Source organism: Lycium ferocissimum, chromosome 11, assembly GCF_029784015.1.
Source record: "Lycium ferocissimum isolate CSIRO_LF1 chromosome 11, AGI_CSIRO_Lferr_CH_V1, whole genome shotgun sequence".
In the NCBI taxonomy this organism is placed as follows: domain Eukaryota; kingdom Viridiplantae; phylum Streptophyta; class Magnoliopsida; order Solanales; family Solanaceae; genus Lycium; species Lycium ferocissimum.
The window spans coordinates 42,755,523-42,772,810 of NC_081352.1; the positions used below are offsets into that span (position 1 = coordinate 42,755,523).

A 17,288-nucleotide genomic window follows, 5' to 3' on the forward strand; every position below is an offset into this window, starting at 1 on the left:
TACTTCGACAACATTCCATTTATATTCAAATCAACCATATACAGTCAAACCAACGCCAATGCTCACACATTCAAGTACTAATCCGAAACCATTCAAACACGATTCAAGAACACTTCAAACAATCCGCACAATATTCAAAACAATCCAACCAAAATACCACTTCACCCGAAACCTCCCCAAACCCGAGAACAACAACAACAACACATTCCTCTCTCCCAAATTCATGAATTACACCAACAATCCACACGTTAACAATGTCATTCTCACAAATACAAAAACTACATTACAATCACGTTGACTTCCAAAACAGCCAACAACAATTACAACTTCAACTTGAATCATTAAACCTTCATTTTCATCATAGAATCCATAACAACAACAACCAAAATACTAAATAAAATTGGTTCATTCCTTGCCATACAAAACAGCCCATATTCGGCCACCACCACCACACACAAATTTCATGATTTTCATCCATTCCTACACACTACAACATGTACAAATCATTCATAACATATGAAAAAGAAGATTAAACCTTACCTTTTCCACTTAACTCCACAACTTGGCTAGGGTTGTAAATGGTATAAACGAATGGTTTGTTGACTCCAACAACTACTCCACGTTAATAAGGACCTTCCACTTGGTTGAATTGCTAGAAGGAAATATTTTTTTGATCAATTTTTCATGGACCTTGCTCGGCTATTGCCATGGCCGAATAGCTCCTCTTTTTTTTTTCTCCAAGTTTCTTTAAGCTTCTAAGGGGTGAAGATGATGAATATAATTAATTGTCATCTTTTAACTACATATATTATACATCCATGTGGACCATGTCCCACACCCCATATTGCACGACCACTTGGCCCTTTGGTTTCATGAATTAATAACTTTCCAATATTCACTTTTAACCCCAAATTTTTCTTAATATTCCATACCAATAAAATCATAAGTAACTTATGCCTTAAAACAATATCGGAGGTTAAAAGTCTCTACCTCGTATCCCGGAATAGTCTTGTCCTTAACTTATCGCAGTTAGCTCGGATTGTCCCAAGGTACAAAATACGAGATATAACAGCTCAACATCTCCAGTCCACGTGCGCTCATATGACCCAATCTCATGTGCCACAATCTTGCCTTGTCATCATTAGATAACTGCACTGTAGACGCATTTGCAGAGCCAACAATGGTGCTTCGTGTAAAGGCCATCCTCCAGCTTGCCTTTCAAAGATGACTAAAGAACCTTCAATCACCTTCATAGTTCTTCCTTCGCTCATGTACAGAACCTTTCATCCAGAGTACCCAGGGAGATCAAATTCTTCTTCAAATCGAGAACATGACGGACTTGTGTAATAGTCCTCACGGCTCCATCATGGCAGCGAACTCGAACTGAGCCAATGCCAACTATTGCACAAGTTGCATTATTGCCCATTACTACGGTTCCTCCACTTTTCTCGTAGCTGCTAACCAGTCTTTGCAGAACGTCATATGCAGAGTACAAGCTGAGTCTAACACCTATTTATTTCTATAACTTCCATTATTATTTGATGTTGTAAGCACATAATCATTATCAGAATCATGTACCTGTTCAACTGTGGATGGCACTCGTCTTTTCCTTGATTTTGACATTGGGCAATCTCATTCAAAGTCGCTTCTTCGACCCAACAATCGCATTCTTCTTGTTCATGCGAGACTTTGATCCGTGCTTTGATTTTCCTTCCTCGTTGGCTAGCCAGACCTCTCACAAAGAGCCCACTTGTTTGATCATCTCTCGTCTCCTTCAAAATGCCTCCTCACATCACTAGAGTTAAGTGCTTGCCGCACTTGCTCAAGGTTGATGAGGCTCCTTGCTATACATCATTGAATTCTCGATATCACGATATCCTGAAGTCAATGAACATAGCAAAGCACATGCAAGCGTCTCCTCATCCTTTTTAATTCCTGCAATCTGTAAGTCCATGACAAGTTTATTGAACGTGTCTAAATGATCTTGTAACGAAGTACCTGGCCCCATCTTAAATGTGTAAAGACGCCGTTGTAACGACATCCTTGTTGTCACCGATCGGTCCCCGGTAAAGCCTCAGTAGCTTGTCCTATAACCGCCGCCGTCTCTTCGTGCCTTGTACTCACTTCACAAAGCACGTTAGGTGCAAGAGACAATTGGATTACACTCAATGCATCTCCTTCAATCTTTTCCTTGTCGGAAGCCGATGTACCATCGGGATACTTTCCGTCAATAGCATGGATCGAACCTTCCCTCCGCAGTAACGCCATCATCTGGATCTTCCAGCTATTGAAGTTGTTGCGTCCACTGAATCTATCGATTTCAAACATCATGGAACTCATCTTTGCTTGTTCTTCTTCCTAGGATCTTCAAAGATTCCTAACGCTCTGATACCAATTGTTAGCAGAAACGTAAAAGAAAGAACACAAGATTTAACGTGGTTGGGATCAGAATGATCCTACATCCACCAGAGAACAGTTGTCTTTATATTATTAACAAAGGAAGGGGAGATTTCCCAATTATACTTAAGAGAATTGCTCTCTCAACTCTCTACTCACTACAATGGATTGTATGATTTTCAGGATGATGAACAAAGAAGAATTGCCTCTCATTTTATAGGCATAAAATGACTTGGGCTCCAAGTGTGCTACATGACATTTCAATTCTCCTCCACATTTTTGGCTCCAAGCAATGCATCTTTGGCTCCAAGCAATGCATCTTTGGCTCCAAGCAATGCATTCTTTGGCTCCAAGTAAATCATCCTTTGGCTCTAAGTAATAGAAATCATCCAACTAAAATTGTCACATGGATTTTTCTATCACGACAAAAAACCAGCTATTTCAGTTCAAGATATCAATATTCAAAATCTCAAATATCAAGAAGCTTTCCAAAGCAAATCCAAGAAAGTTCACCATCAGGTTAATTTCGCCCAACACATACATCATGCAATCACATCAAAGCATAATCGAATAACAAGAAGGACCGGAGTCCCAAATCAAGTAGGGTTGTCACCCAATAATCAAGAGAATCACGAACCATGTTGCTTCCCCATTCATACTTAAGATGGACCAAGATCCATAATTAAGATGAATTGGGAATCCAAAGTCAAGATGGGACAAGATCCAAATAATCTCAAGAGGCATGCCAATATAAGTGACAAACTCACTATCACAAGAAGGACAAAGTCTGAACGAGAATGCAAAAATGCTCAAGCAATCCGTATATGCGGGCGAGTTAGTTTGTCTTACAAAAGCATTCCACATGATACCAAATGATATTCAAAGTTTCCAAGTGACTCAAAGTATTCATACTCAATTAAACATTGCAAAATAAAAATTTAACTAGTAACAACCGAATAAGATAGCAAATTAAAGTAAAGACAAGTTTTACCCAAGCTTAAGATATTCAAAATACTTCAACTAAATAAAATGTGAAATTCAAGAATGTGTGCAAACCTTGGAGCTTTAGTGCCTCTAAAGCTCAAAGAAAAACACCAAGAAGTTACAATCCCAAGGCAACGATCAAGCAATTATATCGACTTCCTTAGCTTTTACAAGAGCCTCTTGTACCTTAAATACACAATGGAATACTTACTTAAGGTCTAGAGTTTAACAATATAGAAGCTAAATCATGACGAACAAAAACGGGGCTAAATAGGTCGCCACTATTTGCAAAATTTTAAGTAGGAAAAATTTTGGACAGCAGCTATGTGCTGCCTTGCAGTCCGTTTTTGACATAGTAAACAGAAAAATTAGAATTTTCGCAAAACACGAAAGTTGTGGGTAATTTTCTTATATTTTCACAGCATTTTGAATCACCAAATTCCGCCTTATAGATAAAAAGTTATGGTCAATATACTAATCTGCTGATCGGCTCCAAAAAGGATTAAATTTCCTTACTTCAAGGTTTCAAAATCTCTAACTAAAACTTGAATATTTCACCCAAAATAATATGGAATAACAAGCTTACCACAAGATTGACTGAGCTTCTTCACAAACCCAAAACCTAGGATTATCAAAACAAGACTTAACCTATTTGATTCTTGTGTGGCAACCTTCCAAAATATATACAAAGCATGAAAACTAGGAGGATCTTGTTGATATTTGGAGAGTAGTTTAGGTGGATTGGGATTTCTAATGGAGGGTTTAGGAGAAGAAGAACAACAACAAGTAGAGAGTGGGGTGAAAGAAAATGGTCTTCTTTCCTTGTACTACCCATTTTTATCAATTGGGTCTTACTAATGGGCTTCAATATCCAGAAAACAAATATGACAAGTCCAAATTTATTTATTTATTTATTTTCCAAACAAAAACTAAAATTTTAAACTCAAGAAAAATAATAAAAAGTATTTACTACAAGAGTAAGGTTATTTAAATGTCAATAATAAATTTAGGATGTTACACTAGGAATGTTCCCCAAAATTCCTGCAGCTGACAAATCAAGCACGAAAATGTTATTCTGGTCCCTCAACCAGTTTGGAAAGTGAGGACCTAATTTACAGTGCGTCAGACGAATGATATCCAGTTGAAAAGGGGGAATCCAATCTGAACTGATCTGAACATGTAGTTGGGCATTGAAAGAGAGATCCAACTTGCGTAATCGTGGGAGTTTGAATAGATGAGATTCAGATATTGTGCCTTCAAACTGTTAGAATCGAGGTATAACTTCTCAAGTTTGGAAAGGCATCCATACTCTCAGTTAAACCACTTAACTGATTATGGGAAAGATCCAATTCTCTTAGAGACGACAATGGCAAAAGATCGGGGATTGATCCCACGATTTCATTCGAAGATAGATCCAGAAGAGCAAGACGTGGAAGTTTTCCAACAGCTCTGGGAATGGATCCATTCAATTCATTAAACCCAAGCCTCAGTTCTCTCAGAGATGAAAAGTTTGCTAAAACATCAGGCAATGAACTGCCAATATAATTCCTTTCTAGGTTTAGGTATTCTAGAGAATCTGTCATGCATGACAAGTATTTCATTATCTGAGATAGTTGTACATGCAAGCTACAAAAAGATACTTGCAACGACTTCAAATTACTAATTTTCCCAAAGCAACTGGAAAAACCACCTCCAAATGCATTGCCATACAGATCAAGGTGTTGCAGGGATTTCATATTTCATAAAACACCAGGGATGGGACCTTGGAAAAAGTTGACAGAAAGATTTAGACGAGCTAGGGATAACATGTTCCTGAACGTATTTGTTATAAGAGCATCCAAAGCATTAAAAGAGAGATCAAGTTCAACTAGATTGTTGATGTCAAAGAGCCAGGTGTATATAGAAGTATTCGGAGAATTAGAAGAGAGATCAAGGGTTGTAAGGGAAGTCAAAGGAGTAATAGAAGGAAACTCAGAAGGGAGGGCCTCAGAGACAAGGAGCACAGAACCATGCAAGCTCAAGACTTGAAGGAAGGGAAGCTTAAAAACTACTCGTAGTCAATCGTTAGCATTACTTAGATCAACATGATTCATGGCAAGATATCTCAATTGATGAAGATGAGAAAGCCACTTTAGGTTATTCATGGATAGTAAATTATTGTAGCCCAAATCAAGGGTGTTTAAATTGGAAAGGTTGCCAGTATGAGGAGGAACTGTTGTAAATTCATTAACAATACAAGATAAGTTTAGGTATTCCAACTTACTAAGAGAACCAACAAATTCTGGTATGCCTCCTGAAAATTGATTGTGACTAAGGATGTGTTCGGTACGAAGGAAAACATTTTCAATTTTCTCATGTTCGTTTGTTCAAAATTTTTGAAAAACATTTTCTTTAGGAAACAAGTTCCTTAAAAATGGGGAATATGACATCCGTAATCAAAGTGGGGAAAACAAGTCCACAATTAGCATTTCACCAACCACCAAACCCACCCTCCAACCACCAAACCCCCACAACCCCACGCACCTCCCCCACCCTAGCATCCCGGTGGGACCCTCCACCCCTTAAAAAAAATTAGTTTTTAAAAAGCCCAACCCGCCCCAACACACCACCACCCCCCCCCCCTACAAATTTTTTTTTTTTTTTTTTTTAAGTTTTAAAAAGTTTTTTTTTTATTTTGGTTTTCTACGACTCTCCACCTCCCCCCCACCCCCAATTTTTTTTTTTTAAACAATTTTGAAAAAAAATCCTTTTCTGATTTTCTTTACCATCCCATCCCCCGGCCCCCCGCCCGAATTTTCTACTTCATATTTAATTTTACCTTTATAAAAATGGAGTTTGGGTAGTTAAATTTGGGGTAGGATGGGTGGTGGTGGGGTGGATAAGAAATTTTTTTCATTTTTTTATAAAAGTAAAATAAAATATATGAAATAAAAAATTTAGGAGGGGTGGGTGGTGGGTTGGGGTGGGGTTGGTGGGGCATGAGTGATATTTTCCAAAAAATATTTTCTATCAACCAACTGAACGTGAGAAAATAAATAAGAAATTTACTTATTTTTCACTATCCAACTGAACATAGAAATTCACTTATTTAGTTATTTTTCTTGTAAAACATTTTTTTCCATACCGAACACACCCTAAGATCCAGATATTTCAAATGCTTTAATTCTTGCAAAGCAGGACTTATATATCGTACCAACCAATGATTCAATTGCATAATTTTTAAAGGCACCGGAGGTGCCACGGAGATCAAGTCCGATGACATTACCAGTTTGATTATCACAATGGACACCTCTCCATATGCAACAATCTTGGTTAAATCCTTCATTTCCCCACGAAGAAAGTCATCCATGGACGTCCAACAACTCGCCTTTGAAACTGAGAAGATAACGCCATAATTGAGAATCAGCGTTACACAAATGTCAAACACAACGAGCTGTGGAATGAACTTTCCTACTATACCCATCTTAAGAATATTGAGCAAAGTACTGCTAAGGCTAAACGAAACATGAAAATATAAATTACAACTGACTAGTATTTTATAATATGTTATAGCTAAGTTAGTCAATAGAGTAGATTGCGATGAAGAGAAGACTTCTGTGGTGGTCAGAAAGTCTCATCCACTCCGATTATAAAACTAAGTAGCCGTTTGGCCATAGAAACAAAAAACAATTTAACTTTTTTTTGGAATTTTTTAAGTTGGAGCTGGAGTTGTGTTTGATCATAGTTTTTGCAACTAATATTTAGTTGTTGAAATATATTTTTCCTAAAAAAATATGAAATATGATTTATACCCCCCAATTTCTAAGAACTAGCAAAATTGCAAATAATATTTGGTTGTTGAAATATTATTTTCCTAAAAAAACATGAAATATGAATAGTCAAATGCCCCCTCAACGTTTGGCCGGTTTAATTATGACGCACCCAACCTTTGCGGGCGACCTATTACCCCCCTGAGCATTTTAAAAGTGGAATTTACTCCTTGAAAAGTCACACCCAGATATGTGTTGGACTGTGTAGTGCATGTGCCTGACACGTGTACATTTTAAAAAAAATCATTTATTTTCTTATTCTTTTCTTTTTTTTTCTCTGTTTCTTTTTCTTTTTCTCTTTCCTCTGTCTATGATTTGTTATCTATTTTTTTTTTTTTTCATTCCTTTATCTTCTTTCCTTTATCTTTCTCAATTAAAACCCATTTTCTTCCTCCGTGAACACACACATTCAATTTCATCATCAATCATACATATTTTGTCAAGAAATCAACCAACCTATTTTCTTCCTCCATTAACACACACATATTCAATTTTATCATCAATCATACATATCTTTTCAAGAAATCAACCTATTTGAGTTCAAGAATTTCTCTTCCATTTCCTGCTTCTTCTCTTTTTTGAAAACCACCAACTTCCACCCTCATAAAACGCCAGACCGCCTCCCTGGCATAAGGTTTCAATTTTCGAAATTTAGTATGTATCTTTTAAAAATTAAAACTGGATCAAAGAATCATGAAATTTTTAAAATTTTAAAGTGCAACTGAATAAAAATTTCAAGGGAGTTTGATGAAATAGGTGACTGGGTGGTGGAGATAGTGCTACGATGGGGGCGTTGGTTTTAGAAGAGTGGCGGTGAGGAGGAAAGAAGGGTGCTTGGTTTTGGTGGTGGCATTGTCGTCGGCGAAGAAGGGTAGGGAGAGGGGAGGCAGTGGCGGCTTGAGGGTTGTTTTGGTGGTGGTGGCTCGCCGGTCGTCACTTCCGGAGAGCGGTGAAGCGGGAGGGAGAGAAGGAGACGAAGGAAGGGGGGAGGGGTCATTAGCGCAGTGGTGCAAGCAGCGGAGAGAAGGAGACGAAGGGAGGTGGGTCGTTGGGGCAGTGGCAGCTCGCCGGCGATGAAGTCCGGCGGCGGCTCTTGATGAAAGAAGAGAAGGAGGGAGTAAAAGTAAAAAATAAGGAAAAACATTTTTAGAAATGAGATAGAAAAAAATAAGGAAAAATACATATATTTATGAAAAGATATATTAAAAATAAAATTTAATACTTGTTTTTGGTGCTCACTCTCTCAAAGAGAGTGAAACACACTCACTTTGCCACGTAAGCATTTAGGGGGGTAAATATTCCACTTTTAAAATGCTCAGGGGGGTAATAGGTCGCCCGCAAAGGTTGAGTGTGTCATAATTAAACCGGCCAAATGGTGAGGGGGCATTTGACTAGTTTCTCTTTATACCCTCAATTAAAAACTAGCAAAACCACCCAAAGCAATTAATAAACATAACCAGTGCCAGAGATATAGCAATTATACTTGAGATCAGCTTTTGGAGTGCTCAAAATTGATGGTTTCTTTCCATCAAAAGGCTGCAAGTGAGAGGCTTACTGGTGTACACAAAAAATATAGCATCTCTAAATATGATTTTGTTGCAAAATTCCGACTTGCTTCTTTTCTTTTAGAGGCTTTTTAGCACATGATGTTCAATGTTGTTGGAGTGGAGAGCAACTGAGCAGCATAAGTTGCCTCTCACCAGTGAAAAAGACGTTATATGAACTTTTAGGGTAAAAATTGTGCAACATATAAACTTTTGAAACTCCAAATTGAAGTTGTATTTGGAATTTTTTGGCCAAACACCATAAAGTGAATAATGGTCATGGCCAAACGGGTCCTAAGAATAGTTTGAGATGCGCCCATTTTCTTGACCTCTTTGATATTTTATGCTTCATATATAGAGCCATAGAGGTAGACTTTTCAATTACCCTCTTCGTTTTATTTTAACCGTCATTTTAGCTCAAATAATTTATCCTAAATAATTATCACTTTAGAAATTCAAGACTAAAGTTGATAATTATTTCCAACTATATCTATAACATTTAAGAAGTATGCATAATAATTAAGAGAAAAAATCAATCTCTAATTACTTAGTAACAACTTAGCAAACTATAACTTGCAAGTATTTTTTTGTTAATGGATATAAAAAGAGCTAAAGTAATTGTTAAAATGGGAAGATGGAGTTAATATGTAGTAATTCGATGGTCCGCATATAATTAGATCCAAACCATTCACAACCCATTTAAGCAATTGATCCAAAAAAAAAAAAAAAAAAACTTTAATAAAGAAAAGAAAATTTAACTAATTTGCTAAAATAGAAAACAAATTGCATTGCAGCTTCATCCTCAGAGTTTTATATTATATTGCTCGAACCTTACCCCCTATTTGGATGGTTGTTTCCCGTGGTTCACTAATGTACAGTGTGGTGTTGTATTGTATTGTACTGTATTATTAAACATAATGTTTAGATAGACTATATCGTTTGTTGTGGTTTAATAACATTTGTTGTTTGGCTTGACTGTATGGTACTGTATAATAACTTGTAAGTTTACTAAAATACCCTTAACTCTTAATTAGAAATTAGTTTATATATATCAATAAAACTCAGGGAAAGGATAAACTAGGAACTTTAAAAAATAAGTAGGTACAGGGTGGGTGGTCATTAGGTGGGTGGTGGGAGTGGTGGAGGGGTGGGTGGTTGTGGGATGATGGTGGGGGTAGTGGGTGGTAAGGTGGTAGTGACGGGTAGTGGGTGGGGGTTGTGGAGGGATGGGTGGTGTGAGGTGGGTGGTTGTGGGATGAGACTGGGGGTAGTGGGTGGTAGGGTGGGGTTCAGTGGTTGTGGGATGAAGGTGGGGGTGGGTGGTGGTGAGGGGTAGTGGGTGCTGGTTGGGGTGGTTGGTGGTAGGGTGGAGTGGATGGTAGAGGGGTGGAATAGTTGTGGGTTGTTGGGTGGGGATGGGGGTGGTAGGGTGGGGGTGGGGTGAGTGGTAGGGTGGGGCTGGGGTGGGATATAATGGAGAAATGAAATACGTAATCACGCAAAAATCACCAAATCTGTGGTTACGAAAATTGAACTTTTTCATGATTATATAGCAATTGAATTACAACGGTTTATAACGCATGGCATGTATAATTTTAAGAACGATGGATCTGAACGCATTGGTTTCATAAAAACCATACATTAATGAACCAGAGGAAACAACCATCCAAGCAGGGGCTTAATGTGTTTTAGTCGATATGATTAATCAAGTGACTGAAACTAAAATTGAGGTTTCTAAGTGAGAGTTTTGAAGTCGAGAATACGAGTTAGTGGTTACAATTATGCGAATTTTGAACTCAATGTCCCAAGGAATTGAGTAGATTACAAATTAAGGATATGTTTATGTAATGTGCTTGAATCAAAATCAAAGAATTAGGGCAGGAATGGATATCTGTAACTTGTAGAATTTAATACAATAGTAGCTACTATGAAGAGTAAAATGAAAGAGAACTAATTCGAAGCTAAACTCCATTAACGAGCTTGAATTCCTCTGTGAAATCCTAAAAGAATAAGAAAGAAGAAGAAGAAAATGAGAACTAGAAATCAAGAATTAGCCGAATTTTTACATTACCCTTTCCCTTGGTTCACGTGTGTATATATGGGAGTGACTTGGCGCTTAAAACTCACGTGCTTTCCACGTGCCCCAAAATTATATTTGGGTTCATTACAGTTTAGCTTTTTTTTTTTTTTTTTTTTTTTTTTTGTAATTAGTGCTATAATTCTATGTTTGTTAGCATTGTTGGGCTAATAAAAAGCTTATATGCTACTGTTAGTAATCATAATTCTATTCTGTCAGAGGAACAATCAAGTAGGATTAAACCACATCATAAACAACCACACAATTGTCATAACTTTAAATCGTTCGAATTCCACCCTATACTATCGACATTTACTAAGATTTGAAATGAATTTTTACTTAACAAAATAAGTTGTCCTTGTGATATATTAGTGGAAAATGTCTCTTTATAAAGTCAGGAGCTTAGTGTGAGCGGTAAACATGCGTAGTTGAAGGAGATTGGAGCAAAAAATCAGTTATAGTTGAAGATGATATTAGAATTGGTTAAAGTAGAAGGGTGGCTGGTGGATAGGATCATGTTATCGACAATGGCTTGATCAATATATGGAGTGAACCTAAACTATCTTAACAAGTTGAATCCACACCATTATTGTTATTCTTCTTGTTTTGGGGTTGGGGGTGGGGAGGTGGGGTGGGCGGGGTGGTTGCTTATTCAGAAATATTTAACCCTCTTTCCTTTGCTTAAATAAGACGATTTTTGTTACTTGCTCATTCTCACAATCAAAACTCAGCCGAATCAGATATTATTGTTGATGACAAAAATTCGTACAAGGAAGTTTAGCTTCATGATTCAGAAAATGATGAGCCAATATCTCATTTAAATTATTAAAAAGTGATGCTTTAAGAAAATGGTGAGGCACATTTACTTTGAGCCATTGATGAAAGCAAATCGAGAGCTAATGAACCTAAAAAAAACTTGATAGGTTGTCTTCTCTAGTTAGTTGATATTTTTGTAAGCCCATTTAACTTAAAACCTGTGGTATTACAAAATTGGATTCTTTCACACCTGATCTGTGTACAATATGTAACCATTTGATTGTAATTTTACCAACACTTTATCTTCCTGAATTGACTTCCAATTGTGTATATTTTCTTGTATTTAATGTTTTTCTCAAGTTGTATCCAAACTGGAGCTTCATCCTCATACACTCTGGTTAAGAGAATCCATATGAAGGTCATTCTCTCTTCAATTCTAAGCTCAGAACCATAATCAAGCTCCTCCGGAATTACAGACATTTTCATCACTCTCTTCAGGTAATTTTATCTCACACGGCTAATTCTTCCTTTTACATTTTATCTTAATGTAGTGTACTTCATTGATTCATGGTCATTGTAGGAAGATATAGAAATATCAAATATTGAAGCTCAGAGTGATTGGGGAAGTTGGGACATTGTGAATATACTAGTAAGGACGATACGAGTTACTAAGTGGGAAATTGGGGAAGGATACATGGCTATGTTTAGAGTTAAAGCCTAGTAACAGCAGAATCAGAGCATTCGGTTGGGATTTTTGCAGAATTGATGACAGGAAGTTGTCCTTTCCTGCCTGGACATTTAAGGTTTTCCAACTCCTTTCTTTTCTTATCATTTTCTCTTGAGGGGTCGGGAAAAAGTTAGAGGAAACGGACGCTGCAAAAGTGTCTTTAGTAGCCTATTTTGGGCATACTACCAGACATCATATATACTGCATTATCAATTTGCTGCGAGAAAAGATCCAGCGAATGCAGTTTAGTTGATGTATTGGGTACAGAGTAGCAGAGAATTTGAAGCAAATGAAGTAACTTGGTCAAATCCTAGATCCCCGCTATATTCCAATTAACAATGGGAGGCAGAGATGATGTGTGCTCTTGCTTGCACTCAGATGATCTATGATGCTCCATAAAATGAATGGTTCACTGGAGAAAACGACGGTCACCTGTGGTATTAAACAATTTATCAACGTTAAACGAAATTTTGACAGTCTAGAAAGGTTAGAGAAAACAGCTTGCACAGTATAAATATCTGAGGCTTTGCTGATTCTTGTGGTGTACAAATGCACATGGAATTCGAGTAAACCTACAGTTAATTGTGTGATGTTACATGCTAATTACCTAATTGATTTCCAAGTATCTGAGTGGACCATATGTCCACCTTCTATTTAAGATCAGAGCAGAGACTACCAAAAATGCAGAAAGAAAGCCAATCCCCATACTAATATAAAATCCTGCAGTTATAAACCCGTCCTCATCACTCAACATTTGATCTCGAGGCAGTTCCTCCACAAAGCAAGCTTCTGATAGTGGATAGCCACAAAGTCCAGGATTGCCAATGTAGGATCTGTTGTTGAAAGTCAGTAATTGTTCACCTAAAGGGATTCGGCCAGAAAAGTTGTTATATGACAAGTTCAAGACTCCCAGGTGACTTAACTGTGAAAGACCAGCAGGAATTTCCCCTGAAAGATCATTTCTGTTTAAGTCAAGGAAATTGAGTGCCCTCATTTGACCAAGCCTCAGAGGGATGCTGCCGGTTAAATTGTTTATCGACAGGTTTAAACCATGCAAACCCAAAAGAGATGTAATTTCAATAGGGATTTCTCCCACCAAGTTGTTGCTTGAAAGATCAATGCTCTTCACCATACCAAGTATGCTGCTGTATTCAAATTGTCTTCCCTTCCACATCAAAATTGCACTCTCATCATATGAGGCATTTATTGTGACATCACCTTCATCGTCGACCTGAAAATACCAACTCTTGATTTGTTGCATTGTACTCTCTTCTTCAGTCATTGCAGTGAGGTTGTTGATACATTTTGGTATGGTCCCAGATATCTTATTTGCAGATAAGTCCAAGATTTGAAGTTTCTTTAGCTGGCATATGCTTGAAGGTATGCTTCCACTTAACCTGTTGGATTTTAAGATAACAATAATGATATCAGATATGTTAGTCCCAATCCATGCTGGAAGTTCACCAGACAAGTTGTTAGACCCAACATCTATAACCCTCAACTTTTTGCAGTTTGCCAGGGACCGAGGTAGTTCTCCTATCAAATGATTGTTTTGAAGGTGCAGCATTCCCATCGTCTGCAATGAACCTAACGTATTAGGTATCTTCCCAAAGAAGTTATTGTTCCCTAAATTAAGATGCACTATGCTTCTAAGCGTCCAGCAGTGAGGAAGCTCTCCAGAAAACCTGTTATCTGAGAGGTCAAGATATCCCAAGTAATCAAAATTGTCACAAATGAAGGAGATGGTCCCGGAAAACATATTGCTGGAGAGATCAAGTGTTACAAGACTGGTAGGAAATTTTGGCAATGGACCACTGAATTTGTTTGTGGCCAAATCTATGCAAAGAACATCACTCATCTTCCTTGAGAGATCTGGTATATTTCCACCCACATCATTGTAAGAAAGGTTTAAGAAGCTCATTCCAGGCAACTGCTCCCAGAACCAATTAGGAACTTCACCCGAAATTCCAGAGGCTGAAAAATCAAGTTCGGAAATATTATTCTGGTTCCGCAGCCAGTTTGGGAATTGAGGACCCAATTTACAGTGGGTAAAACGAATGAGATCCAGTTGAAAAGGGGGGATCCAATCTGAACTGACTCGAATACGTAGTTGAGCATTATAAGAGATGTCCAACTCACGTAATTGTGAGAGCTTGAACAGATGAGCTTCAGATATTGTGCCTTCAAGCTGATTGAAATCAAGGTACAACTTCTCAAGTTTGGAAAGGCGTCCAATACTCTCTGTTAAACCAGTGAACTGATTATGTGAAAGATGTAATTCCCTCAACGACGATAATAGTAAAAGATCAGGGACTGATCCTGCGATTCTGTTCCAAGATAAATCCAAAATAACAAGACTTGGAAGATTTCCAACTACTCTGGGGATGGATTCATTCAACTTATTACGTCCGAGCCTCAGTTCTCTCAAAGATGTAAAGTTTGCTATGATATCAGTCAGTGAACCACCAATGTGATTCTCTTCTAGGTTCAGGTACTCTAGAGAATCCGACATGCATGACAAGTTTTTCATTATCTCAGGTAGCTGTCCATCTAAATTATTAGAAGACAATCGCAAAAACTTCAACTTATTACCAAGGCATCTAGGGAAGCCACCTCCAAGCGCATTCCGAGAGAGATCAAGGTGTTGTAGGGATTTCATATTCCCAAAAGCATCAGGAATTGGACCATATATAGCATTACCAGAGAGATCAAGGTAAGTCAGATTGCTCAAGTTAAACAGCCAGGTATATACAGAAGTATTCAGATTATTGGAAGAGAGATCAAGGGTTGAAAGGGACATCAAAGAATTACTGGAAGGAAACACAGAAGGGACAACGGCAGGAAGCTTAGAACCAGGCAAGCTCAAGACTTGAAGGAAGGGAAGCTTAAACACTGCTTGTAGCCAATCAGTTGCTTTACTTAGATTAACATAACCTATGGCAAGGTATCTCAATTGATGAAGACGCGAAAGCCACTCGAGGTTATTCACAGATAGGAAACCGTTACGGCTTAGATCAAGGGTGTTTAAGCTAGAAAGATTGCCAAGATTAGGAGGAACTCTTGTAAAATCATCACCAACACAAGATAAGTTGAGATATTCCAAGTTACTCAGAGAACCAAGAAAATCGGGTATGCCTCCTAAAATTTGATTGTAACTAAGATCCAAATACTTTAATTGCTTCAATTTTTGCAAGGCAGGACTTATCTTACCTATCAATGGTGCAACAGTAACAGATGCATTGGGACTGGAAGGGCCACGAAGATCGAGTCTGATGACATTACTGGTTTGATTATCACAATGGACACCTCTCCATCTGCAACAATCTTGATTAAACCCCTCATTTCCCCAAGAAGAAAGTCGTCCATAGACGTCCAACAACTCCCGTTTGAAACTGAGAAGAGCTTCTTTCTCTGTCTCGGGGCACTTGATTTGACCGTCACCAACTCCTGAACTGAACACAACACCACAGTTGACTGACAGGGCAATAAAAATGTCAAAGACAACAAGCTGTCGAACGAATTTTTCAGCTACACTCATCTTCAGAATATTGAGCAAATTACAGTTAAGACCAAATGAAATCTGAAAACCACAACCACCGTCTACATGCTAATACAGTATAAATTACTGTATTATTTTATTATCTGTAACGACTAACGTGTAAATATAGACAAAAAGATTACTAAAATATTCTTCAGATTACTAAAATATTCTTTCTTTTTTTGCCATGATAAGGGACATGGATTAGTCAAATAGTCTTCTTAATTGCACGTTTTTAATTATTAAACTGGGAACGTTTTAAGGAGATGGACCCTCTTGTTTGTCAATTTTCCTCAGGTCCCTGCCAAGTCAAAAAGTTACTACATAATTATAGTACTAAAATTTACACGGCAAAATTGAACAACTTACAGAGACATCAGCGGCTGAAGCTCCTATGACTTCTTTTATTTCCAAATAACCAAACTTAATGGAAGTACAGTAATTAAAAGTAATAAAAAAGACAAATAGAAGACCTCAAAAACTTTATATGAAATTTGTGGTTCTGAAATGAAAAACAAATAGTTCAAAACTATCTTGGGGAACAGAAAAAGGGTAATGAAAATTGAACTCATACTTATTGTGTGGAAAACTTTCACCAATGTCACTATAAGCTTTGGTGATTGACAAAGATAAGACCCCACGAGCTTTAATCTTGGGGGGTTCTTGTTTAAAAAAAAAAAAAAAAAAAAAAAAAAAAAAAAAGAAGAAGAAATAGAAATCTCAACAACTTTTTATTATTGCCTATTTTATGGCTTCTGTATGTCAAGGTATTTTAGAAAGAAAAAAGGTAATAATGCATTGGTTACTTTAGTACTCCCTCCGTTCCATTATAAATGTCATGTTAATCAAAAAAAATTATCTCATAATAAGTGTCATCTTAGGAAATCAAGACATAAATTAACTAGTTTTTTCCAATTTTATCCTTAGACAAAAAATAACAAATTAAAGTAACATCTAATTGATGATTGAGTAAGCCATATAGTAACTTGGTGTTATTAGATTCCCAATATAAAAAATATTACTACTTGTGCATGCTCTAATAAAGAGAAAAAAGTAATTTATTTTTATTATATGAGGTGATTTAGTAAACTTCACATTATATTATTGGTTTCTTAATATGCGTATTTTTGGTTAAGGCGACACTTATTAGGGGACGGAGGGAGTATCAGCTTTTACATTTGAAAGCCTTAAATACTTTTTCTTTAAGAAAAAAAGTGTAGGATAGAACAAATTTCAGCTATGGATGGACTTCTTGTTCTCGATTAACACATCGGCAATTAGTATATGACGACTCGATTTCTCAGAAATATACTATTTTAACAAAATCACAGACCTAACACGGTCCCCAAAGTTATAATTCCTACTAAAATGTAGTCCTTCAATGCTCCAGTAAATTCTTTTCCAGCCTTGCTCAGCTTAAGTTTTATTACTATATTTAAAAGTTTAATCATGTTAT

The 17,288-nt window shown here is 37.1% G+C and overlaps 2 protein-coding genes across 4 annotated transcripts; both read right to left on the minus strand.

The window, feature by feature from the left end:
* Positions 1–2,657: 2,657 nt before the first annotated feature.
* LOC132038368 (receptor-like protein EIX1) lies at positions 2,658–5,117 on the minus strand. The gene is made up of 3 exons (XM_059429045.1): positions 4,644–5,117; positions 4,400–4,552; positions 2,658–2,768 (listed from the first exon to the last, which is right to left on the minus strand). Exons 1-3 carry the CDS (start codon positions 5,115–5,117, stop codon positions 2,658–2,660), a joined length of 738 nt encoding a protein of 245 aa, XP_059285028.1.
* A 6,733-nt stretch (positions 5,118–11,850) lies between these two features.
* On the minus strand, positions 11,851–16,451 carry LOC132036831 (receptor-like protein EIX1). Of its 3 annotated transcripts, none has more exons than XM_059427225.1 (2): positions 12,902–16,127; positions 11,851–12,726 (listed from the first exon to the last, which is right to left on the minus strand). In XM_059427225.1, the coding sequence occupies exon 1, from the start codon at positions 15,830–15,832 to the stop codon at positions 12,902–12,904; it is 2,931 nt and encodes a 976-aa protein (XP_059283208.1). In that variant the 5' UTR covers positions 15,833–16,127; the 3' UTR covers positions 11,851–12,726. The 3 variants fall into 3 exon arrangements, with proteins under 3 accessions (XP_059283208.1, XP_059283207.1, XP_059283209.1); XM_059427224.1 differs by having other exon boundaries at positions 12,871–16,127; XM_059427226.1 differs by lacking the exon at positions 11,851–12,726 and adding an exon at positions 16,202–16,451 and having other exon boundaries at positions 12,808–15,746.
* Positions 16,452–17,288: the final 837 nt, after the last annotated feature.

What these genes read in the sequence shown, in the direction of transcription:
- LOC132038368 (XM_059429045.1), bottom strand. Translation starts at nt 5,117, where the DNA reads ATGAAATCCCTGCAACACCTTGATCTGTATGGCAATGCATTTGGAGGT. An exon ending in GTTATACCTCGATTCTAACA is followed by an intron (nt 4,553 to 4,643) that starts GTTTGAAGGCAC and finishes CTACATGTTCAG; the next exon opens with ATCAGTTCAGATTGGATTCC. An exon ending in TTTTGGGGAACATTCCTAGT is followed by an intron (nt 2,769 to 4,399) that starts GTAACATCCTAA and finishes TCTATTACTTAG; the next exon opens with AGCCAAAGGATGATTTACTT.
- LOC132036831 (XM_059427225.1), bottom strand. Translation starts at nt 15,832, where the DNA reads ATGAGTGTAGCTGAAAAATTCGTTCGACAGCTTGTTGTCTTTGACATT.